An 18,106-nucleotide genomic window follows, 5' to 3' on the forward strand; every position below is an offset into this window, starting at 1 on the left:
CTACACAGGATGTTTGCAATAGCAACTCTCAACTGTGGAATTTGCTTATTTAGCTGGTTTAATTCTGCTTGGTTGATGGAGTTCAAAGTAGAAAGTCTTTTGGGGGTAAGGTTTATGTACCATTTACTAAGATTTAGTTGCACGTGCCAGAAAATCTGATCCAAATTGGCTTTAGCAGAAAAGGATTTTACTGGTCCATGTGACTGAAGAGTCCAGAGCTGCTTGTGGCACCAGCTGTGGCCCAGCCCTGGGCTCAAGCAGTGCCGGCAGATCCCAGGTTCTCTCTCCAACTCTAGTCAAGCGCTCCTCTGCATGGCTTTGCTCTCAGGCTCTCCCCAGTGGTGACAAAACCTTGCAGCAAGTCCAAACAGAAGTGCCTGTGAAAGAGGCAGTTCCGGCAGCTCCCACACAAGGCCTTGGTCAGATGCTGACGTGGATCAGCCTTGGTTACAAAGCTCTGCTGTAGCACAAGGAGGACACTTGGTCTAATTCTGCAAATGGGTCCCCTTCAGGTGCGGCATCAGTGGAAACAGACACACTGTGCTGGTTCCAAAACCAGAGGCATAGATGCTCAGTAGGAAAAGGAACCTGTTTCCACTGAAGTTTATTAATTCAAGTCAATGTGATGTACTGAGCACCTGGATACATGAAGAGGGCTCTGCAGGGGCACAAAACTTTCTAAAAAGCACTGCTTCTGGCCTGTAAGGATTGCAGCTGGGTGGTGGACAGCTGTGTGGGTAAGCGTCTCAAATCACAAGCTCGAGTGCCGGAAATGTAAACATTCTGTTGAGTCCTTGTGTTCAGTCATGCCCCAGAGTGCGTGTTAAGAAGAGGTGTCAGGTGTGTGCCGCCTCCGCCCGCTCAGATTTGCTTCTGGGTCTTCGGTTATCCTTACTTCTGAAGCCGGCCCCTGCTGCACTCCCAAGGTCCTGACATCCCAGCTCTGATGGAACAACAGTAGAGCTTCCTGCAAGCAGAGAGCTGGCTCTCCCATGCCTTCTGGGCTGAAGGGGTCTTAGTGGGGTGGGCACCACTTGGCAGTGGGGCTGCTTGAGGCTCTTTAGACCAGTGTGCTTGTTGGTCTCCTGACACTCAGGTCTCCTTAGTTTGGGGTTTGGTTTGGTTTGGTTTTGTCCTCCCTTTCCTGTGACAGCCTAGAAAGGGCTATTTTAAGGTACTATGCCATCAACTTGTGCCACGCTTCCCTCTCACCCTCCTCTCTCTCAAGATCTAGGAAATGTTACAGAGTCTGAGAGTCAGGGAACCTTTGCGCTTACTCAGCACACGTTCTTCTAAACCCGCTGGGTTTTCTATGTAAATGAGCCTTTCCTGGTCCTCACAGGGTTTTGATCTTTAATTCCTAAAAGCAACAAATGCTTCATTCATTTAACAAATATTTATTGGGCACTTACTATATGTTATTATGGTGTGTGTTGGAGATATTACAGTTAATAAAATAGTCAACGTGCTTAACCTCATGGCACTTACATTCTAGAGAGGGAGATTAGGTTAGAACGATTAGATTAGATAGACAGATAGACAGACAGACAGGGTAGATAAAAGCCATGGTGTAGACTAAATATGCTGGAAAAACTTTGAGGCGTGTCATCAATGAGATATTACTTAGAGCATTTCTTTGGAGAAATGACCATAGGTGTTCAAGACTGGAAACAGAGAAACCACAGAGGAGGCTGCTGAACAGACACCACAAGAACAGATATTCCTTGGGCCAGACTGGCGGCAGGGGAGCGGGTGAGATGTAATCAGATTCTGAGCGAGTTGAAGGTCTGTACTCCAGTAGCGTGTGCTGGTGGATTGGCACTGGGAATGAGAGTGATATGGACAGCGATATGAGATGGAGATGGACAGCGATGGAGAGCGATATGGACAGTTGGCTCAGGTTTTGATCGTGAACTCCCTGATGGATGAAGCCTACCTGGAGAGGAAACTCGGGGAGCAGGCTGGAGAGGAGGTTAGGGCATCACTGTTAAGTCTAAATGTGATTAATTTGAGATGCTTACTTGGATACTTGATTTCAAGGTCCAATCAGTAATTGATACGGTGAGTCTGGCATTTAGGGAAAGGTTAAAGAATAGATCAAGCTTGGAGGATCATCAGATATAAATTGTGCTTAAAGTCACAGGACCTGAGGTGTGAGTGTGAATAGGAAAGGTGGAGCCTTGGGGAAGCTGAGAGGACCCTGAAAGGGCTGGCCTCCAATGCTTCGCTCCCTCTTGGAGGCTGTCGACAGGACATAAACGCACAATGTGAGAGTTGTGAGTTAAGTTTTATTTGGGGCATAAATGAGGACTATAGCCCGGGAGACAGCCTCTCAGATAGTGCTGAGGAACTGCTCTGAAGAGACGGGGTGGGGAGGCCAGTGTACACGTGATTTCGGTGAAGGGGGTACGTGTAATCAAGCACACATTTTGGCAGAAGTTCGCTGCCAGTCACAAGCAGATGCCTCTATCAGTGATTTTAGCGCTTTTCTAGATATGAGAAAATGCGAGAAACTGTGCTCTTAAAATCTTCTCCTGAAAAGATCTAAGTATCTGAAGGCCTGTTCTGCCAGTTCTTTCCAGAGCACAGAGGGCCTCATTCCTGAACTCCACCCTGAGCTCCTTTCAGGGTGTGTTAAGGGTCAGTGACTGCAGTGACCTAATCTTTGTAGAGTCAGATGGCAAGTGACAATTTTCAGTTGGCAAGACAGACGAAGGCAGTGTTAGCAACCTTGGCACTGCTGGGTCCTCTGGGACCTCTCCCACAAGACATGGGGCAGGTGTCTTCCTTGCTCCTTGGGTCATCCGTTGTTTTGTGCGGCCCAGGTGGTAAAGCTCTGCTCAGCTGCCCCAGGAAGGGATGGCCCCGGGGTGGGGGGATCTTGCCAAATCTCAGGTGTGGTCTAAGATTTAAGTTACTCATGGTTTCACGCAGAAGCGGTGTTTAAGGTTGATTTTGAAGAATGAGCGGAATTTTAAGAGGTCAGAGGTTGGCATTTTCTCTTTCTTCTAGGGCCAGACAGCCCGTATATCAGGCTTTGGGGGCCAAGAGGAAAACTGAGGCTATGTATTGACACCTACGCAACAAGAGAGAAAACAATCTTCCACAAATTTTTACTGATAAAAACTGAATTATAATAATAATTGAGGGGCTTCCCTGGTGGCGCAGTGGTTGAGAGTCTGCCTGCCGATGCAGGGCACACGGGTTCGTGCCCCGGTCCGGGAGGATCCCACATGCCGCGGAGCGGCTGGGCCCGTGAGCCATGGCCGCTGAGCCTGAGCGTCCGGAGCCTGTGCTCCGTAACGGGAGAGGCCACAACAGTGAGAGGCCCGCGTACCGCAGAAAAAAAAAAATTAAAAACAAAAATAATTGAGAACTTTTTTTGTAATCCAAGTCTACTGATGGGTAGAATGGGATTCTCTTTATGGGAGAACGTTTTCACCTTGAGTTCACTATTTAGCGCCCCTCATCACGATAGATCACAAATGTTCAGCTATCAATGCTGATCTAGGATGGGATTTTACCTGTTTCATCTTTGAAAGTGTGTTCTCACACAAAATATTCTTTTGATTCATTTTTTTCAACCAGCCGTCCCCATGGGAGAACGGTGCGTGGCTGGGTGTGCCCGAGTCCTCCGGGCCTCTGAGCTCCCGACGCCCCTTTCGTACGTGCTCTGGGAGCGGAGGTGGGGCTCCTTGTAAGGCGCTGACGCCGAGCTCCCTTGGGGAGCGGTGAGAGGCCGTCTGGCGAGCCCGTTTGGCCAGAGGCCCGGGAAAGCCCTCTCGGAGTCCTCTCCATAGCCCCCCCGCACTCAGAAACCAGAGGCCCCACTGCTCTGAGGACTCCTGCCCCTGCCGCCCCCACAGGGAGCCCAGCCTGGTGGAGCGCAGCTGTCCGCCGTCCTCGGACTGAGCGACAGCTTCTCCAAGGAGGGCTGCATCTCGTCACGTTTCCCCCCGACCCGAGGACTGGCCCTCAGCCGAGGGCGCCACACAGAGTGAATAACTCCCACAGAGTGAATAACTCCCACAGTGAACATCCCCTCTTTGACCCGCTGTATGCATCCCACCTGCCGTTGGACTCTGCCTGCTACACCTATTCCAGGTGGACAGGGGGGTTATGGCCAGAGGCATGACTCGGGCGCAATGAGGAAGGTGCAGGAAGGGGCCTATAACATCAAGTTTTCAGGCACGTGCTAATAGGAGCACTTGGTACAGCAAAGATCTATCTTTTTATCCATTTTAACATTTAATACAAAGGCAAAACTACTGCTTTGCTCTTTTAGAAGGACCTGCAAGTAGTCTGTTAGGAATGCTATGTAATCAAAGAGAAAGATACTAACATATGGTATGTTATAGTTTATGTGTTTTTACCCAGTATTCTACCTCCCCAAACTAATTAAGTGATTAGAATGTATATAAAACAAGTCTAGTCCTAAGTTAGAAAATAAAAATTACAGATACTCCTCCATCTTTCTTCTGCAGCAAATACCATGGAGAGATGAGAAATAATTTTTAAGCATAGTAAGTAGGATTATGTCAGCTGCAGCAGCAAGCCCCCAAATCTCGATTTCTTAGCGTGAGAAGAGTTGTGGTGGGCAGCTTCCCCCGTGTTCTGATCCAGGGGTCTCCATCCCTCCCACTGTGGCTGTACCCTGGAGACCCCTTCAGGCAGCCAGTGATAGCAAAGGGAGGGTGCAGAAAATGCTCCTTCCCACCATTTGGGCGTAGAAGCGACATCCATTACTGTCTCTTGGCAGCCGCTCCCGGGGCCAGCGCTGTGCTGACGCGGGAAACACACGAGTGTGTGGGAAACTAGCTAACACAGCAGACGCCCTGCATGCGACTTGTTCATTCCATAAAGAGTAAGGTTACATCATCTTAGATCCCAACAGAAATTAAGGAAACAAAGGCCTCATCTAGTCCTACGCCAGATATCAAAGCACGTGCATTACGAATGCACAGTGCACCTTAGTCGGTTTTCTAGTCGCACTGCGGTTGCCTTGCTGATGGCCAGCTCGGTACCTCCTTTGTAGCGATCCAGCGGAGAAGAGGCGGGCTCCCATCAAGGCTGTTCACACCAGTTGTGGTTTTCGGAAGCTGTCAATTGTGTCAATACCATATCAGAAACTTGGAAATGCCCCCTACCATGCACACTTTTTCTCGATCACTGTGGAATACCAAAAACAATTGTGTGCCATTAGCCTGCTACTGACATTAGTCAAGTCATGACTAACAGCCACTTCCATAAAATATACTTTAAAGGCCGAAATATCTACATAAATATGTTCACTTGGAATTTTGCTAGGTTGTATTTTTTCTAAGACCTTCTAAATCCAGACTGTATAACCAAAGCATTGATAATAGGAAAAGTTTAAAGACCACTAGTAAATTGACATAATTTTAAATGGGTGTTTTAAGATTCCTTCCCTATTTAAAAATTATGTGCTTCTGAGAATTTTTCTGTGTTCACCTTTGTGTTTCATATTCACCATCGCAAGTGAAAGTAGAGAACCAAGAGTAGCAGCCTTTCAGTATCTCAGTACCATCGTCAAAATGGGACAGTGTGATTTTAAACAAATACGTGATCGAGAAGATGAAGAGCAACTTTGTTAGTTCCTAAAAATGCAAATTTCAGAATTGTCAATGGCATACAAATGCATATAATAGCAACTGAATATTTAGTATATAGCCACTCACCAAATCCCTGTCCTTTGAATTATGTGTGTGCGTGTGTGTGTGTGCGCACACGCTCGCACATGTGTGGGGGAGGGGAGGCTGTGTGTGCTCTCTTGTTTGTGCAAAACATAAAGGTACATTTTTCACTTTTCTACACCTCTTCACGCAAGACATGTTGTTGGCTGTGAGAGGTCAGATTTTAAACAAAAGACAACTTGTGGAGTAATTATTCATAATATACATTTTTTTTTACAGCTGGAGTCATACGTTTCCACTAATATATTAAATATTTAATAGTACAGGATTCAATTTATGCTGAGCAATCTTTGTTCTATAATATTTCAGACATACAAAGGACTATTGAGAATAACAATTTTTACATCCGTGACTTACTATGCACCGCCTAAGGGAAAATGTACCCGTTTCCAGTAAGCTTCCTATGTAAGCCTTCCCCAGGGCCACCCCACCCCCAAATCAAATATCCCTTTACTTTATTTTTATATCTAAATATTTGTATAACATTTATGTAAATGTTTACGTAAATGTGTGATACCTTATATGTCTTTATGCAGCTTGTTTTTGCTGTCAGTATTACTCACGTTTTGCCGTGTTGATACGGTGGATATAGTTTATCTGAAGTTCTGTATAGGATACAGTTTTCATACTACACCAAACTAGATATATCCGTCCTCCTCTTGAGGGACGTTGGTCTCCTGTTTGAATGTATTTATTTCTTTGTGCTGTTAAAAGCCCTGCCTCGGTGGCTGGGCTGCTGCCACAAGTCACCACAGACAGGTCAGCTTACAACAGACACGCCCTCTCCCGCGTGGAGGCTGCCCGTGGGCCGCGCTTGGAGGGACGCACCCCTCCAAGAGTCCTGCCTTCTCTCTCCCAACTCCTGGGGCTCCAGTGCTCCTGGGCTTGTGGCCGCACGGTCCAGCCTCTGCCTCTGTGGCCATGTTGCCTTCCCCTCCTCTCTGCATCTTCCCCTTTCTGTCTCCTTAAGGACTTAGGGGCCGCCTGGGTAGTCGAGAATTATTAACTTAATTACGTCTGCAAAGACCCTGTTTCCAAATAAGGTCTCTTTCACAGGGTCCAGGTAGACGTGAATTTGGGGGCCACCATTCAGCCGGGCAGCCAGTGCCTCTGAGCACCTTCGGGAGTAGAGTTGGTGGGTCATCTCCAGCTGTCCTCAGAACAGCTCCCACAGCAGCTGCACTTACTCACGTCCCCACCAATGGGACAGAGGCTTCCCTATGTGCCCCTGCACAACCTACACATGCTCATTGGCAGACTTTTATAATTTCCATCAACCTAAAGGACAAGAAACATTGCATTATATGCATTGTAATGCATTATGGTCTAGCTTTGCATGTCCCTGGCTTCTAGGGAGTTTGATCAACTTTTCATATATTTATTGGCCATGGAGGTTTCCTCTTCTATGGATTAACTAATTGAACACTTTGCCCCATTTTCTATAGTGATTTCATATTTTTATTGATATTAAAAGATCTTTATATATTCTGGGTGTGGTACATATATGCAATGGAATATTACTCAGCCATAAAAAATAATGAAATCATGCCATTTGCAGCAACATGGGTGGACTTAGAGACTGTCATACTGAGTGAAGTGAGTCAGACAAAGAAAGACAAATATATGATATCACTTATATGTTGAATCTAAGAAAAGGGTACAAATGAACTTATCTATAAAACAGAAAAAGTTACAGATGTAGAAAACAAACTTATGGTTACCAGGGGTTGTGGGGGAGGGATAAACTGGGAGATTGGGATTGATATATACACACTACTATATATAAGACAGATAACTAATAAGCACCTACTGTATAGTACAGGGAACTCTACTCAATACTCTGTAATGGCCTATATGGGAAAAGACTCTAAAAAAGAGTAGATATATGTATATGTATAACTGATTCATTTTGCTGTACACCAGAAACTAACACAACATTGTAAATCAACTATACTCCAATACAAATTAAAAAAAAAAAAAATAGAAATGGAAGAAGCAAAATGTCCAGAACTAAAGAAGGATTTAAGAATTCAACTTGAAGAATCCTAAATTTTAGATAACAAACGAAAAAGTAGAAGATACTAAAGATATGATAGAAATACAAATTGAAAAATTCAAATTGCTTTGTAATTATAATAAATCAATTAACTATAAATCATATCAATCATAATAAACGTAAATAAATTTAAATTTTCTGTATTAAAAAATAAAAGATCTTTATATATTCTGGATTCTAAATCTCTGTCACTTATGTTTATGACAAATATCTTCCAATCTGTGGCTTATATTTTTATTTTTTAAATGTATGTTGATACAACTTTTTAAACTTTAATGTAATTGAATGTATCTGTAGTTTCCCGTTATTGTTGTGCCTTGTTTGTAGCATTCCTCCATCCTCAAATCATAAAGATATTCCGTATTCTTTTTATTCTAAAAGTACTAAGTTTTGCTTTTAATATTTAGGCATTCAATTACATTGAATTTTTTTTGTGTGTATGATGTGATATTGTAATCTAATTTTATTTTGTTTTCCTTTGAATGACCTAAAGTCCCAGAATAATTTATTAATCTACCATGTCATCTCTGTCATATATTTTTAAATATATGAGTGTGTGTATATATATGAATATTCCTTTCTTGCTTTTGTCATGAAGGTAGCATTTTTAATTAAGTGCCGTGGATTGTTCAATAAATTGTGTTGTATATTTTTTAAATGTTAGGTTCTCACTTCATATCCTATACCAATGCAGGTTTGAGGAGGGTCAAATATTTAATGTAAAATAAAGGCTCTGAAAGAAGAAAATTTAGAATAATACTTGTATAATTTTTTTCTTAAAGGCCTTTAGTCACAATAATAGAAAGATGATAATGGTAGAAAGTTCAGAGAGATATTGCCATATAAATAACAACAAATACTGAAAAACTATACATAAAAGTATAAAAACAAGAAGCTGAGATACAAACTTGCGACATGATTAAAATTATAGACAAAAGGAGTATGGCACCAGAAAAATAAGCAAAGAACATGAACAGAAAATATGCAAAACAAAATGTAAACAAACAAAAAAATTCGCTAGTATTCAGATTAAATTCAAATAAAAATTTGTCATCCTTTCTGATGTGCACACTTTGCCTCAACCAGCTTCCCCAGTAACAGTACGAATTTTTTATGGTAATACCCAGTGGTTCTAAGGTTGGATAGTAATTTTAGAAGGTGATTTGATAATGGAATAAAAAGCTAGACATTTTTGATTTTTTTCAGTCATTAATTCCAACTCCTAAGATTCTCTCAAGATAATTACCATCGAACAGTGGTATCACTAAAAACTAAAAATGGAAATAATCTACTTGTTTAGAAATAGGAACCAACTGAAGCACACGCTAAAATGCAGACAGTAGTATTGGTGATTATTAGTAGTAGGGATGCCTTTTTTCTTCAATATTTGTGTATCTATATTTTTCCTTTATTTTTACAATGCACTTATGCCATAATTTCTGGTGGTTTTAAAAATATAGAAAAATTTTCAGGGACTTCCCTGGCGGTCCAGTGGTTAAGACTCTATGCTTCCAGTTCTGGGGGTGCGGGTTCAATCCCTGGTCAGGGAGCTAGTATCCGACATGCCACACGGTGCGGGCAAAAAAAGAAAAAAACAATTTTTCCTCATAGTTGGGCCTTTTGCACTATGAATTGGAAAAGTAATTCTCCCATAATTTCTGGCTCTTTTATGGTTTGACTTTTGTTTTTTGTTTGTTTGTTTGTTTGTTTTCTTTTTTTTGAGGTACGCGGGCCTCTCACTGTTGTGGCCTCTCCAGTTGCGGAGCACAGGCTCTGGACGCGCAGACTCAGCGGCCATGGCTCACGGGCCCAGCCGCTCCGCGGCATGTGAGACCTTCCCAGACCAGGGCACGAGCCTTTGTCCCCTGCATCGGCAGGCAGACTCTCAACCACTGCGCCACCAGGGAAGCCCTGACTTTTGGTATTTTAAATCATCAGTGCATTTGGAGTTTATTGTTATGTAATGTGAAACTGTGGATGACTTTTCTCCCCCAAAGGACCACTAATTTATTGTGTACAACAGCTTTTCCACAATGATTTGAGGTGCAATATTTATCATATATTAAATTAATTTATATATTTGGGCCAATTTCTGAATTGTTTTAATGGATTTATATATATATATATATATATAAATTTATTTTATTTTACTTATTTTTAAAATTTTTTTGGCTGCATTGGGTCTTCGTGGCTGCGCACAGGCTCTCTCTAGTTGCGGCAAGTCAGGGCTACTCTTTGTTGCGGTGCGCAGGCTTCTTATTGTGGTGGCTTCTCATTGGGAGCACGGGCTCTAGGCACACGGGCTTCAGTAGTTGTGGCATGCAGGCTCAGTAGTTGTGGCTTGCAGGCTCTAGAGTGCAGGCTCAGTAGTTGTGGTGCATGGGCTTAGTTGCTCTGCGGCATGTGGGATCTTCCCAGACCAGGGCTCGAACCTGTTTCTCCTGCATTGGCAGGCGGATTCTTAACCACAGCGCCACCAGGGAAGGCCTGAATTTTCTGTTTTGTCAAATTGATTTTTCTGTCTGTATTTACATCACTAGGAGGTAAATTATTGAGGCTTTATAATATGTTAAACCGGAGCTTATCCCCTTCATTCCTCTTCTTTCACACATTTTCTTCTAGCTTTTCTTTCTTATTTTTCCGTATGAATTTGGGAACTACTTTGTTTAGTAGTTAGACACTTGTTAGACTTAAAAGAGAATATGAATTTGATTTCATTTTTTAAAAAGTAGAAAAACCATCATAAAGTTGAAAAGACAAATGGCAAAAAGGAAATCAATGTTTGTAACTCATATTCTAGAAAAAAAGCTTAATTCCCTTAATATACAAATCAATAAGGAACAGAGAAATATCCTCCATAAATGGACAAGAAATAAAAATAGATTTGACAGAAATGGAAAGATATTCAATATTACTCATCGTAAAAAACAAAAGTACACTGAGAGCTTCATGGCAAAGAAACTGGTACTGGAATTGCCACTTGCCGTAAACAACCAGAAAACATATGGAGCATCTGTTTTCACGTTGGACGACAGGCGAGTGGGTCTAGGATCCCAGAGGAGAGGGGAAATCGAGGTGAAGTCCACAATGGCCCGTTTTTCTGCCTGGACCACTTTCCAAGCTGCAGCACAGGGAGGGAAGCCCACCGTGGCATGGGTTCTTTCTGAACGGGAGAGACAAATAATTGAGTTTGGAGAGGCTGAGCAACTGGAGTTTACAGAGCAGATTCCCAGAGGAGAGTGAATCAGAGATGGAAAGAGCTCCAGAAATCTGCAGAGGGACCCCTGAATCCTTGGCTGAGCAGGAAGCATTGTGTGAAGGGGACACTTTCAGGACAGGGCAAAGAACGACTCTCCGGAAGCTGTGAGGCAAACAGTCCTCAGAGCTTATGCAGCGTTGGGAGCAGTAGCTCCAACCAGCCGAGGGGAGAGAGTGTGTCACATCCGAGGACGTTCAGGAGACAGCCCAGAGTCACTGGTAACTGCAGGCCTGGCACCGAAGACTACACACTCCAAGCGAAACATAAAAGCAAGCCTTGGAAAGACTGAGCTGATCTGCAAGTGACTCCCTGGCGCCAGCACAAATGCAGCAACGCTGTTTAAATAAGACAACAAGATCTAGATCCTCAACATGGCGGTGTTCATAGTTCTAGCAACCACCAAATTTCACTAGCAATGGGCAGAAACAGTAAGACATAACCCATAACTAGGAGAAAAGTCAGTCAAAAAACAGACCCAGAAAGGGCAGAGATGATGCAATCATCAGACAAGGATATAAAAACACTTTTTAAAATATGCTCAAGGATTGAAAGAACAACAAAAACACAATGAGGATAGAAATGGAAAGAATGAAAAACAACCAATGGAACTTTCAGGGCTGAAAACACAATCTTTGAAATGAAAAATTCATCTGATGGTCGGAACAGCAGGATTTATATTGAAGCCTCTTGATTTCTTTGACTCTTCTGATTCCTTGTCCTGTGATAAACGAATGATCCATCCCACATACTTCAGAGCTGGAAAGATTATGTGAGCATTGCTAGGATGAATAAACCTTCCTCTGAGCTTATAAATACCCAACCAATGCTGAAAACATAGAATGCTATATAAATGCAAATGTTCATTAATTGAAGTAATCTCTCAATTCCCGAGTCTACTAGAATTTTACTAATATGGAAAATCTGTGCAGACAGGTCAAACATTTTCAACAAAAGTCAAATATATAATTTTGTATTATCTGTTATAGACAGTAGTAAAATACATCTTTTGTTCATTCTTAACATTTTAATTTTTTTTTTGTTAATATTATGGTGAGTTAAGAATTACAGGGAAAGGATACATAATTGGGAGACTGGACCAGATTTTAAGATCCTTTAGAATTCCATGATTTTATAATTTCTGAGATTTTGAGAGTTTAGGGTTTCCCAATCTCAGTGAATTTAATTTACTAGGAAAATAGAGATGAAATGATCAATAAATAAGGATTTTCAATTTATTTCCTTTGTCTGGTAGGATACAATTTGATAATGCTTAATTGTGTATGAAAAAATGAAATTACAACAAATTTCTAACTTCTATTTAGTAGATCTCTTCATTAAAATCATTTTTTTAATCTTTCAGTGAATAACCCTATACCTTCCAATTTGAAATCTGAAGCAAAGAAGGCTGCTAAAATTCTAAGGGAATTCACAGAAATAACTTCCGGAAGTGGACCTGATAAGATCATTCCTGGTAGGTAAATGAAACACATACTTTTCACTTCTACATCTGCTCTGTTTCTTAAACTACCTTCGCAACCCTTGACTCACACAGGTCCTCAGACCACCTCTCTCCTCTGGGCCCATCGCCCTGGCTGGTGCGCTGGGCAGCCCCCTCTTCCTCCTCCGCTCTGCGGGGCCCATGGCCCTAAGTACCCTGTGTCCGTTTCCACTGCACGTTCCTCAGACTCACAGGTCCTTATCCTCAGTTTCTGAGGACTTTTGCAAACTCATCTTGCAAACTCACCGGCTAATCTCATAAATAAATTTTAATTTTGTGTTTTTTCTTTCTAGGTAAGATAGTTATACTTTATAGTGGTTTAAGAAGACTAATCCATGATTCCCAGCACAGCTACACATCTGTATTCCCTGGGTCATTAAAGTGCAGTTCCTAAACTCCCCCCCAACCTGCTGAATCAGACCCTGGGAGCAGCGTGGCCAGGAGTGCAGATTTTATCACGTCTCTAATGTGATTCACCTGTAGTCAGGCTGACCACACAAGACCTGGTCCAGAGGTCAGCCTTTGGGAACCACTGTCTGTTCATTACTACTACCAGTTATTTCTAAAAGTGTTTCAGAGGATACCTGTCTGATGCAGACACTCACATGCAGACTAGCTCAGGCAGCTGCGGGCTGATCTCCCTCTTAGTGCATAACTCATCCTGCATTAGAGAAACCAGTTTAATTTCTTAAGCCAGATTTTCTGAAGTTATTTAACAGACCTTTAAGGGTTATAAAAATTTCTAATTTGTTGTTGTTATAGTAATAATACTAAGTGTTGTTATTTTGGCCCAGCCACTCCTCCCATCCTAAGAAAACAGCACTTCATAGAGCCTTGCTCCTCGAAGGCAGGTGGCCACATCTGGGCATCACCTGGGAGCTTGTTAGAAACGCAGGACCTCAGGCTCCACTTTGGCCTGATGAATCAGAATCTGCATTTTTCACAGGATCTCCAGTGAGTCACATGCACGTACAAGCTAGAGAAGCACACTGTGTAACACTTGAAGAAAATTCAACCAGAAAAACTCAATTTTCTGTAGCTCTATTCTGAAGCAGGAGACAGAAGACATTTCTCAATATACAGCAGCATCTACATACATGTCAGGCTAGCCCAAGTTACAGATAAGCTGTATTTCCTACCATAAAATCTTTTGGCTATCATTTGGGGATTATTTCTCGAGGATTTTGTCCAGCAAAATTCTGCCTTGCCTTTATTCTGCTTCCAGTCAAATGCCACCCGACTCCCTTTCACTGGGTGTAGCTCAGAAAATGAAAACCCGTTTACACAGCAGCCTGAATAAGAGCGAAGTCCCGCAGGGGTGCGGGCTGTGTGTCTGATGGAAGCCAGAGAGGCCACAGCTGCCAGATGACCAAGCCTCATCTCTCCTTGGGATGAGTAGGGAGGGCCCATTACGCATACATTAAAGCTAGGGAGGTGTATTACGTGATAGGAGATAAAATCTAAAAAATATTTTAAAACAAAATGCCCAGACCTTTAGATTTTCTTAGGTTGTGAGTTCACAGTCCTTTGGTGTGAGGGGCTCTGAGACGTAAGTGAAACTCAATTTAGAGAGTAAATCTGCAATCAGTGCATCTACAATACAAATGAAGAGCTAATTGGACAATTATTTAGGGATTATTGGTATTTTAATGTCCCTGAATCTGGGTGGATAAGATATAAAAACATACCTGACATTTGAACTATGTTCATTTTAAAAATATACTTCTGTTATACCTAATGTTTCTGAATAGAGGCACTACTCACTGTAAAAGCACTGAGAATGGCATGTGAGGCTATTCTGCCAACAAGTGTTGTATAAGCAAACCTACCTGATGTATAATGAAGCTGTCAACATCAGTACCGTGTGTCACACCCTTTAGAACACGAACTAAGGCACTTAGTTGATGACCGTCGGAGAGAAGAGAGCCTTACTTCTAAACTTTGTTCAAGTACCAAGAGTTCCAGGAATGGTTGGTCTATGTGTTACCCTCCTCATGCTCTTGGTTGAACCGTCTCTGAGAGTCTGTTATTAATTTAAATTTTGAAATGGTGTGCATAAGTGTATTAGAAATTTAGTGTTTCCTAGGGACACCTACAAGGCCTTTTTTGTGTATTTGAGTACACTGTCTGATTTGACTTCCTTGACAGAATATTTGACTAAAATGATGGTAAATTAAGCTACCTTAAAAGTAGCATTGGGATCCAAGAATAATTTCCAATGTTTAGGCTTCCTTTGTTATTTGAAAGATGTACTATTGTGTAAATAAATGCACAGACTAGTAAGGCACTGTGTTTAGTGGGTACCTATGTTAATAACCTTCCTTTTATGTAACGAACTTCTGTGAAATGTGGATAAACCAATATTTTGTAAGTTGAATTATATTTTCAGTGCACTGGTAGTTATGTGTTATTCGAATACTGATCAGATCACTTTATAAAGTCAAAAAACGTTTTAAAGTGGCAAAGTCATTTAATTTTCCTGGTTTTGAATCCAGATTTTCATATTAATAGAAGCTGAACTCAACAATGTGGCTCTAAGTTCAAACGTCCTGCTGCACACTGCATGCCAGTCACTTCTGAAGTTTCTCCTTAATACTATGTAGGTCTTAATTTCTTTGAAAATACTTTTGTAACTTTTAAAATTATAAATTATGTTGTAAATTAATTGATCTCCCAATTATTTGTCCTGCTACTAGATATCAGTACAATCTTATCCCAGTGTCTCATTTCTTGTGTCCATTGCAGGATTCTGAGCGCCTGCCCTGTCGGGTTAGGGCCACCAAAGGCTTCAGGCTTCTCTGTCCTGGGGCGGTTTCCTTGCAGTTCCCTGTGCCGCTGAGGCTATAGGGAGGCCCTGGTCCCGGGAAACAAACCTGCATGCACAGGCCTGCTGAGCTGTCACCTGCCGGGCGCTCACCTGTCTTCATCTTTTGCAGCACACGTCATTGCCAAAGCCAAGGGCCTGGTGGTCTTGTCTGCGATAAAAGCTGGGTTTCTGGTCACCGCGAGAGCTGGCAGTGGGATCGTGCTGGCGCGCCTTCCAGATGGAAGTAAGCTAGCCTCCCTTCACTGGGAGGGGCGGAGAATCCTTGTCCCTTTTTTGTTCTGTTTCCACTGTAAACAGGTTTTGTAGGGAGAGAGACAGGTTTTCCGGTGCCACCTGGACTACCTTCCTTGGGCCGCTCCCTCCGTTTTCTCTGTGGTCAGCCGACCCGTGAGACTCAGAATATCAGAAGATGGGGCCCCCCGTCTTTACACACTTTGTTGTCCTTCCATGGAGCATATACTAAACATTGACACTGTATTTCTGTTGTTAAATATGCATTCTTATTCCTCACTTCACCTTACAGTTGCTTTCTTTTGTTTTATGGAAGCTTTTCTCCCCATTGTTCCTGTGCGGGATCTTAAAAACTAAAACATTTTAAAGAATATCCCCAGGACAGAATCATATCAAGATCAGTATAATTTGGTTTTACTTTCTGGGGTGAAATCTAATACTTGATTTTTCAGACATGACATCAAAATATGTTTGCTTGAATCCCAAGAACCAACCATATATAACATTTGAAATGTGTGTAGATGTGTCATAACCAACTAAAAGGCTTTTATATGAATTTAACATTTGCTGTTCAGTTATATAATTGAACACATTTTTCTGTTAATAGCTCTTTTTAGTGTAGATAATTTAATTTTATTTTGAGGGAGAACATGGGCCATCCACTGACAGGAGATACATCCGGCATTTGGCGGGCGCACGGCCCCGGAACTTGAGTCAGCGGGATTTGTTGTCCCCTGTGAGGCGTCCCCACAGCAAATGAGAGTTTGCCCCTGAGGTTGTGGTTCAGATTTCATAGCTCTGGGCTTGGCTACGAAACAAAAAGTGACAGCATTCTCTTCTTCTCAAGAAAAGAAGCATTACGCAAATTTTCATGGGCAGATTCCCAGCAGTACAACCAGACAAGTAGGCACACTCAAATCGAGTCCACCGTGAGATGGGCTCTGCATCTTCAAGGAGCCCCCAGCCCTGCAGGTCCGAATGGTCATGGACCGGTGACTGTCAGAAAAGGGGGAGGAGCCGTCGACACCTGGGGCTCCTATCAGAACCTCGGCTGGACATTCCTACTGGGTTAGATACCTAAGTTTCTGTCTCCCATCTTCCCAAGTAGCTGCTGGTCACTCTGCAGAGGGTAATATACTATGTGCCCAGTGGGGCCCAGCAAATCCCCAGACCCTGGCCAGGTGGGCAGTTTTTTCTTTTTTTAGAAATCAATCACTTTTAATAGTTGTTGTTTTTTTTTCCAGATGTTGGGGGTAGTTTATTAATTAATTTATTTATTTTTGCTGTGTTGGGTCTTCGTTTCTGCGCGCGGGCTTTCTCTAGTTGTGTCAAGCGGGGGCCACTCTTCATCACGGTGCGCGGGCCTCTCACTCTCGCGGCCTCTCTTGTTGCAGAGCACAGGCTCCAGATGCGCAGGCTCAGTAGTTGTGGCTCATGGGACTAGCTGCTCCGCGGCACGTGAGATCCTCCCAGACCAGGGCTCGAACCCGTGTCCCCTGAATTAGCAGGCCGACTCCCAACCACTGTGCCACCAGGGAAGCCCAGGTGGGCAGTTTTTAAACAGGGACAGTCCCTAACATAGGAAATGGAAAATAACTTTGAGATTATGAGACATTAATTTCTGTAATCAAAACCCCTCTAAGCCCAGATAGATTAGTTCTGGGTATATTCAAGCACTAGCCTGTCGTCTAGAATACATGGTAGCAAGAAAAATTAGGCTTAGGTGTTAGCTACTGGGCATTTTCAGAAAGTACTTTCATCTAGACTATCCCACCCACCCCCCCCTATTATTTTTTTCTAGACTTGTTTAGCACAATTGTGTCTAGATCAGGAAAAATAGGCACACAATAATCCTGAAATGTACCATATCATGGCAAATGGAATTAGTGTACTTAGTTTCCAAATGTAAGGATGTGTATCTTGTTAGAATTTTAATAATCTTGAATTTATAACCTATTTCTTGTGCTTCTACTAGGCACAAAGGGTGTCAAAACAGTTTTTGCCCTCCAGGATTTACAATAGAAACGGTTTAGTATTATGTTACCCTTAGAAGTGATTATAATAAACTCTTTTGAATCCATTTGCTCTCTTATATCTATGATAAAATGCTAACAAAAGACTAGAATTCCAGCTCACTTATTTTGTAAAACATTAGGAATACTGATGGTTGGAATTATCAAATGCTATGTATATTTAATTGGTGAGAATTCAATAGTTTGGTATTATGCATGTTTGTAGAGAAAGATTAGAAAACATAGACTTGTGAGTCTATGAGGCTCATAATGAATAACTAACACCTTTCAAACCTTTTTAACTTAAAAAATTACAGGGCTTCCCTGGTGGCACAGTGGTTGAGAGTCCGCCTGCTGATGCAGGGGACGCGGGTTCGAGCCCCGGTCTGGGAGGATCCCACATGCCGCTGAGTGGCTGGGCCCGTGAGCCATGGCCGCTGAGCCTGCACGTCCGGAGCCTGTGCTCCGCAACGGGAGAGGCCACAACAGTGAGAGGCCCGCATACCGCA

At 42.6% G+C, this 18,106-nt stretch overlaps 1 protein-coding gene across 1 annotated transcript in view; it reads left to right on the forward strand.

The window, feature by feature from the left end:
- The window catches only part of SH3YL1 (SH3 and SYLF domain containing 1), a 48,524-nt gene that overhangs the window by 3,390 nt on the left and 27,028 nt on the right, over positions 1 to 18,106 (forward strand). Inside the window, exons 2-3 of the mRNA XM_007469257.1 lie at positions 12,390 to 12,500; positions 15,464 to 15,577. Of these exons, the coding sequence (XP_007469319.1) occupies positions 12,390 to 12,500; positions 15,464 to 15,577 (225 nt within the window). The remainder of the gene's footprint in view (positions 1 to 12,389; positions 12,501 to 15,463; positions 15,578 to 18,106) is intronic.

The sequence above is a fragment of the Lipotes vexillifer genome, unplaced genomic scaffold (assembly GCF_000442215.2).
Source record: "Lipotes vexillifer unplaced genomic scaffold, Lipotes_vexillifer_v1.1 scaffold356, whole genome shotgun sequence".
In the NCBI taxonomy this organism is placed as follows: Eukaryota; Metazoa; Chordata; class Mammalia; order Artiodactyla; family Lipotidae; genus Lipotes; species Lipotes vexillifer.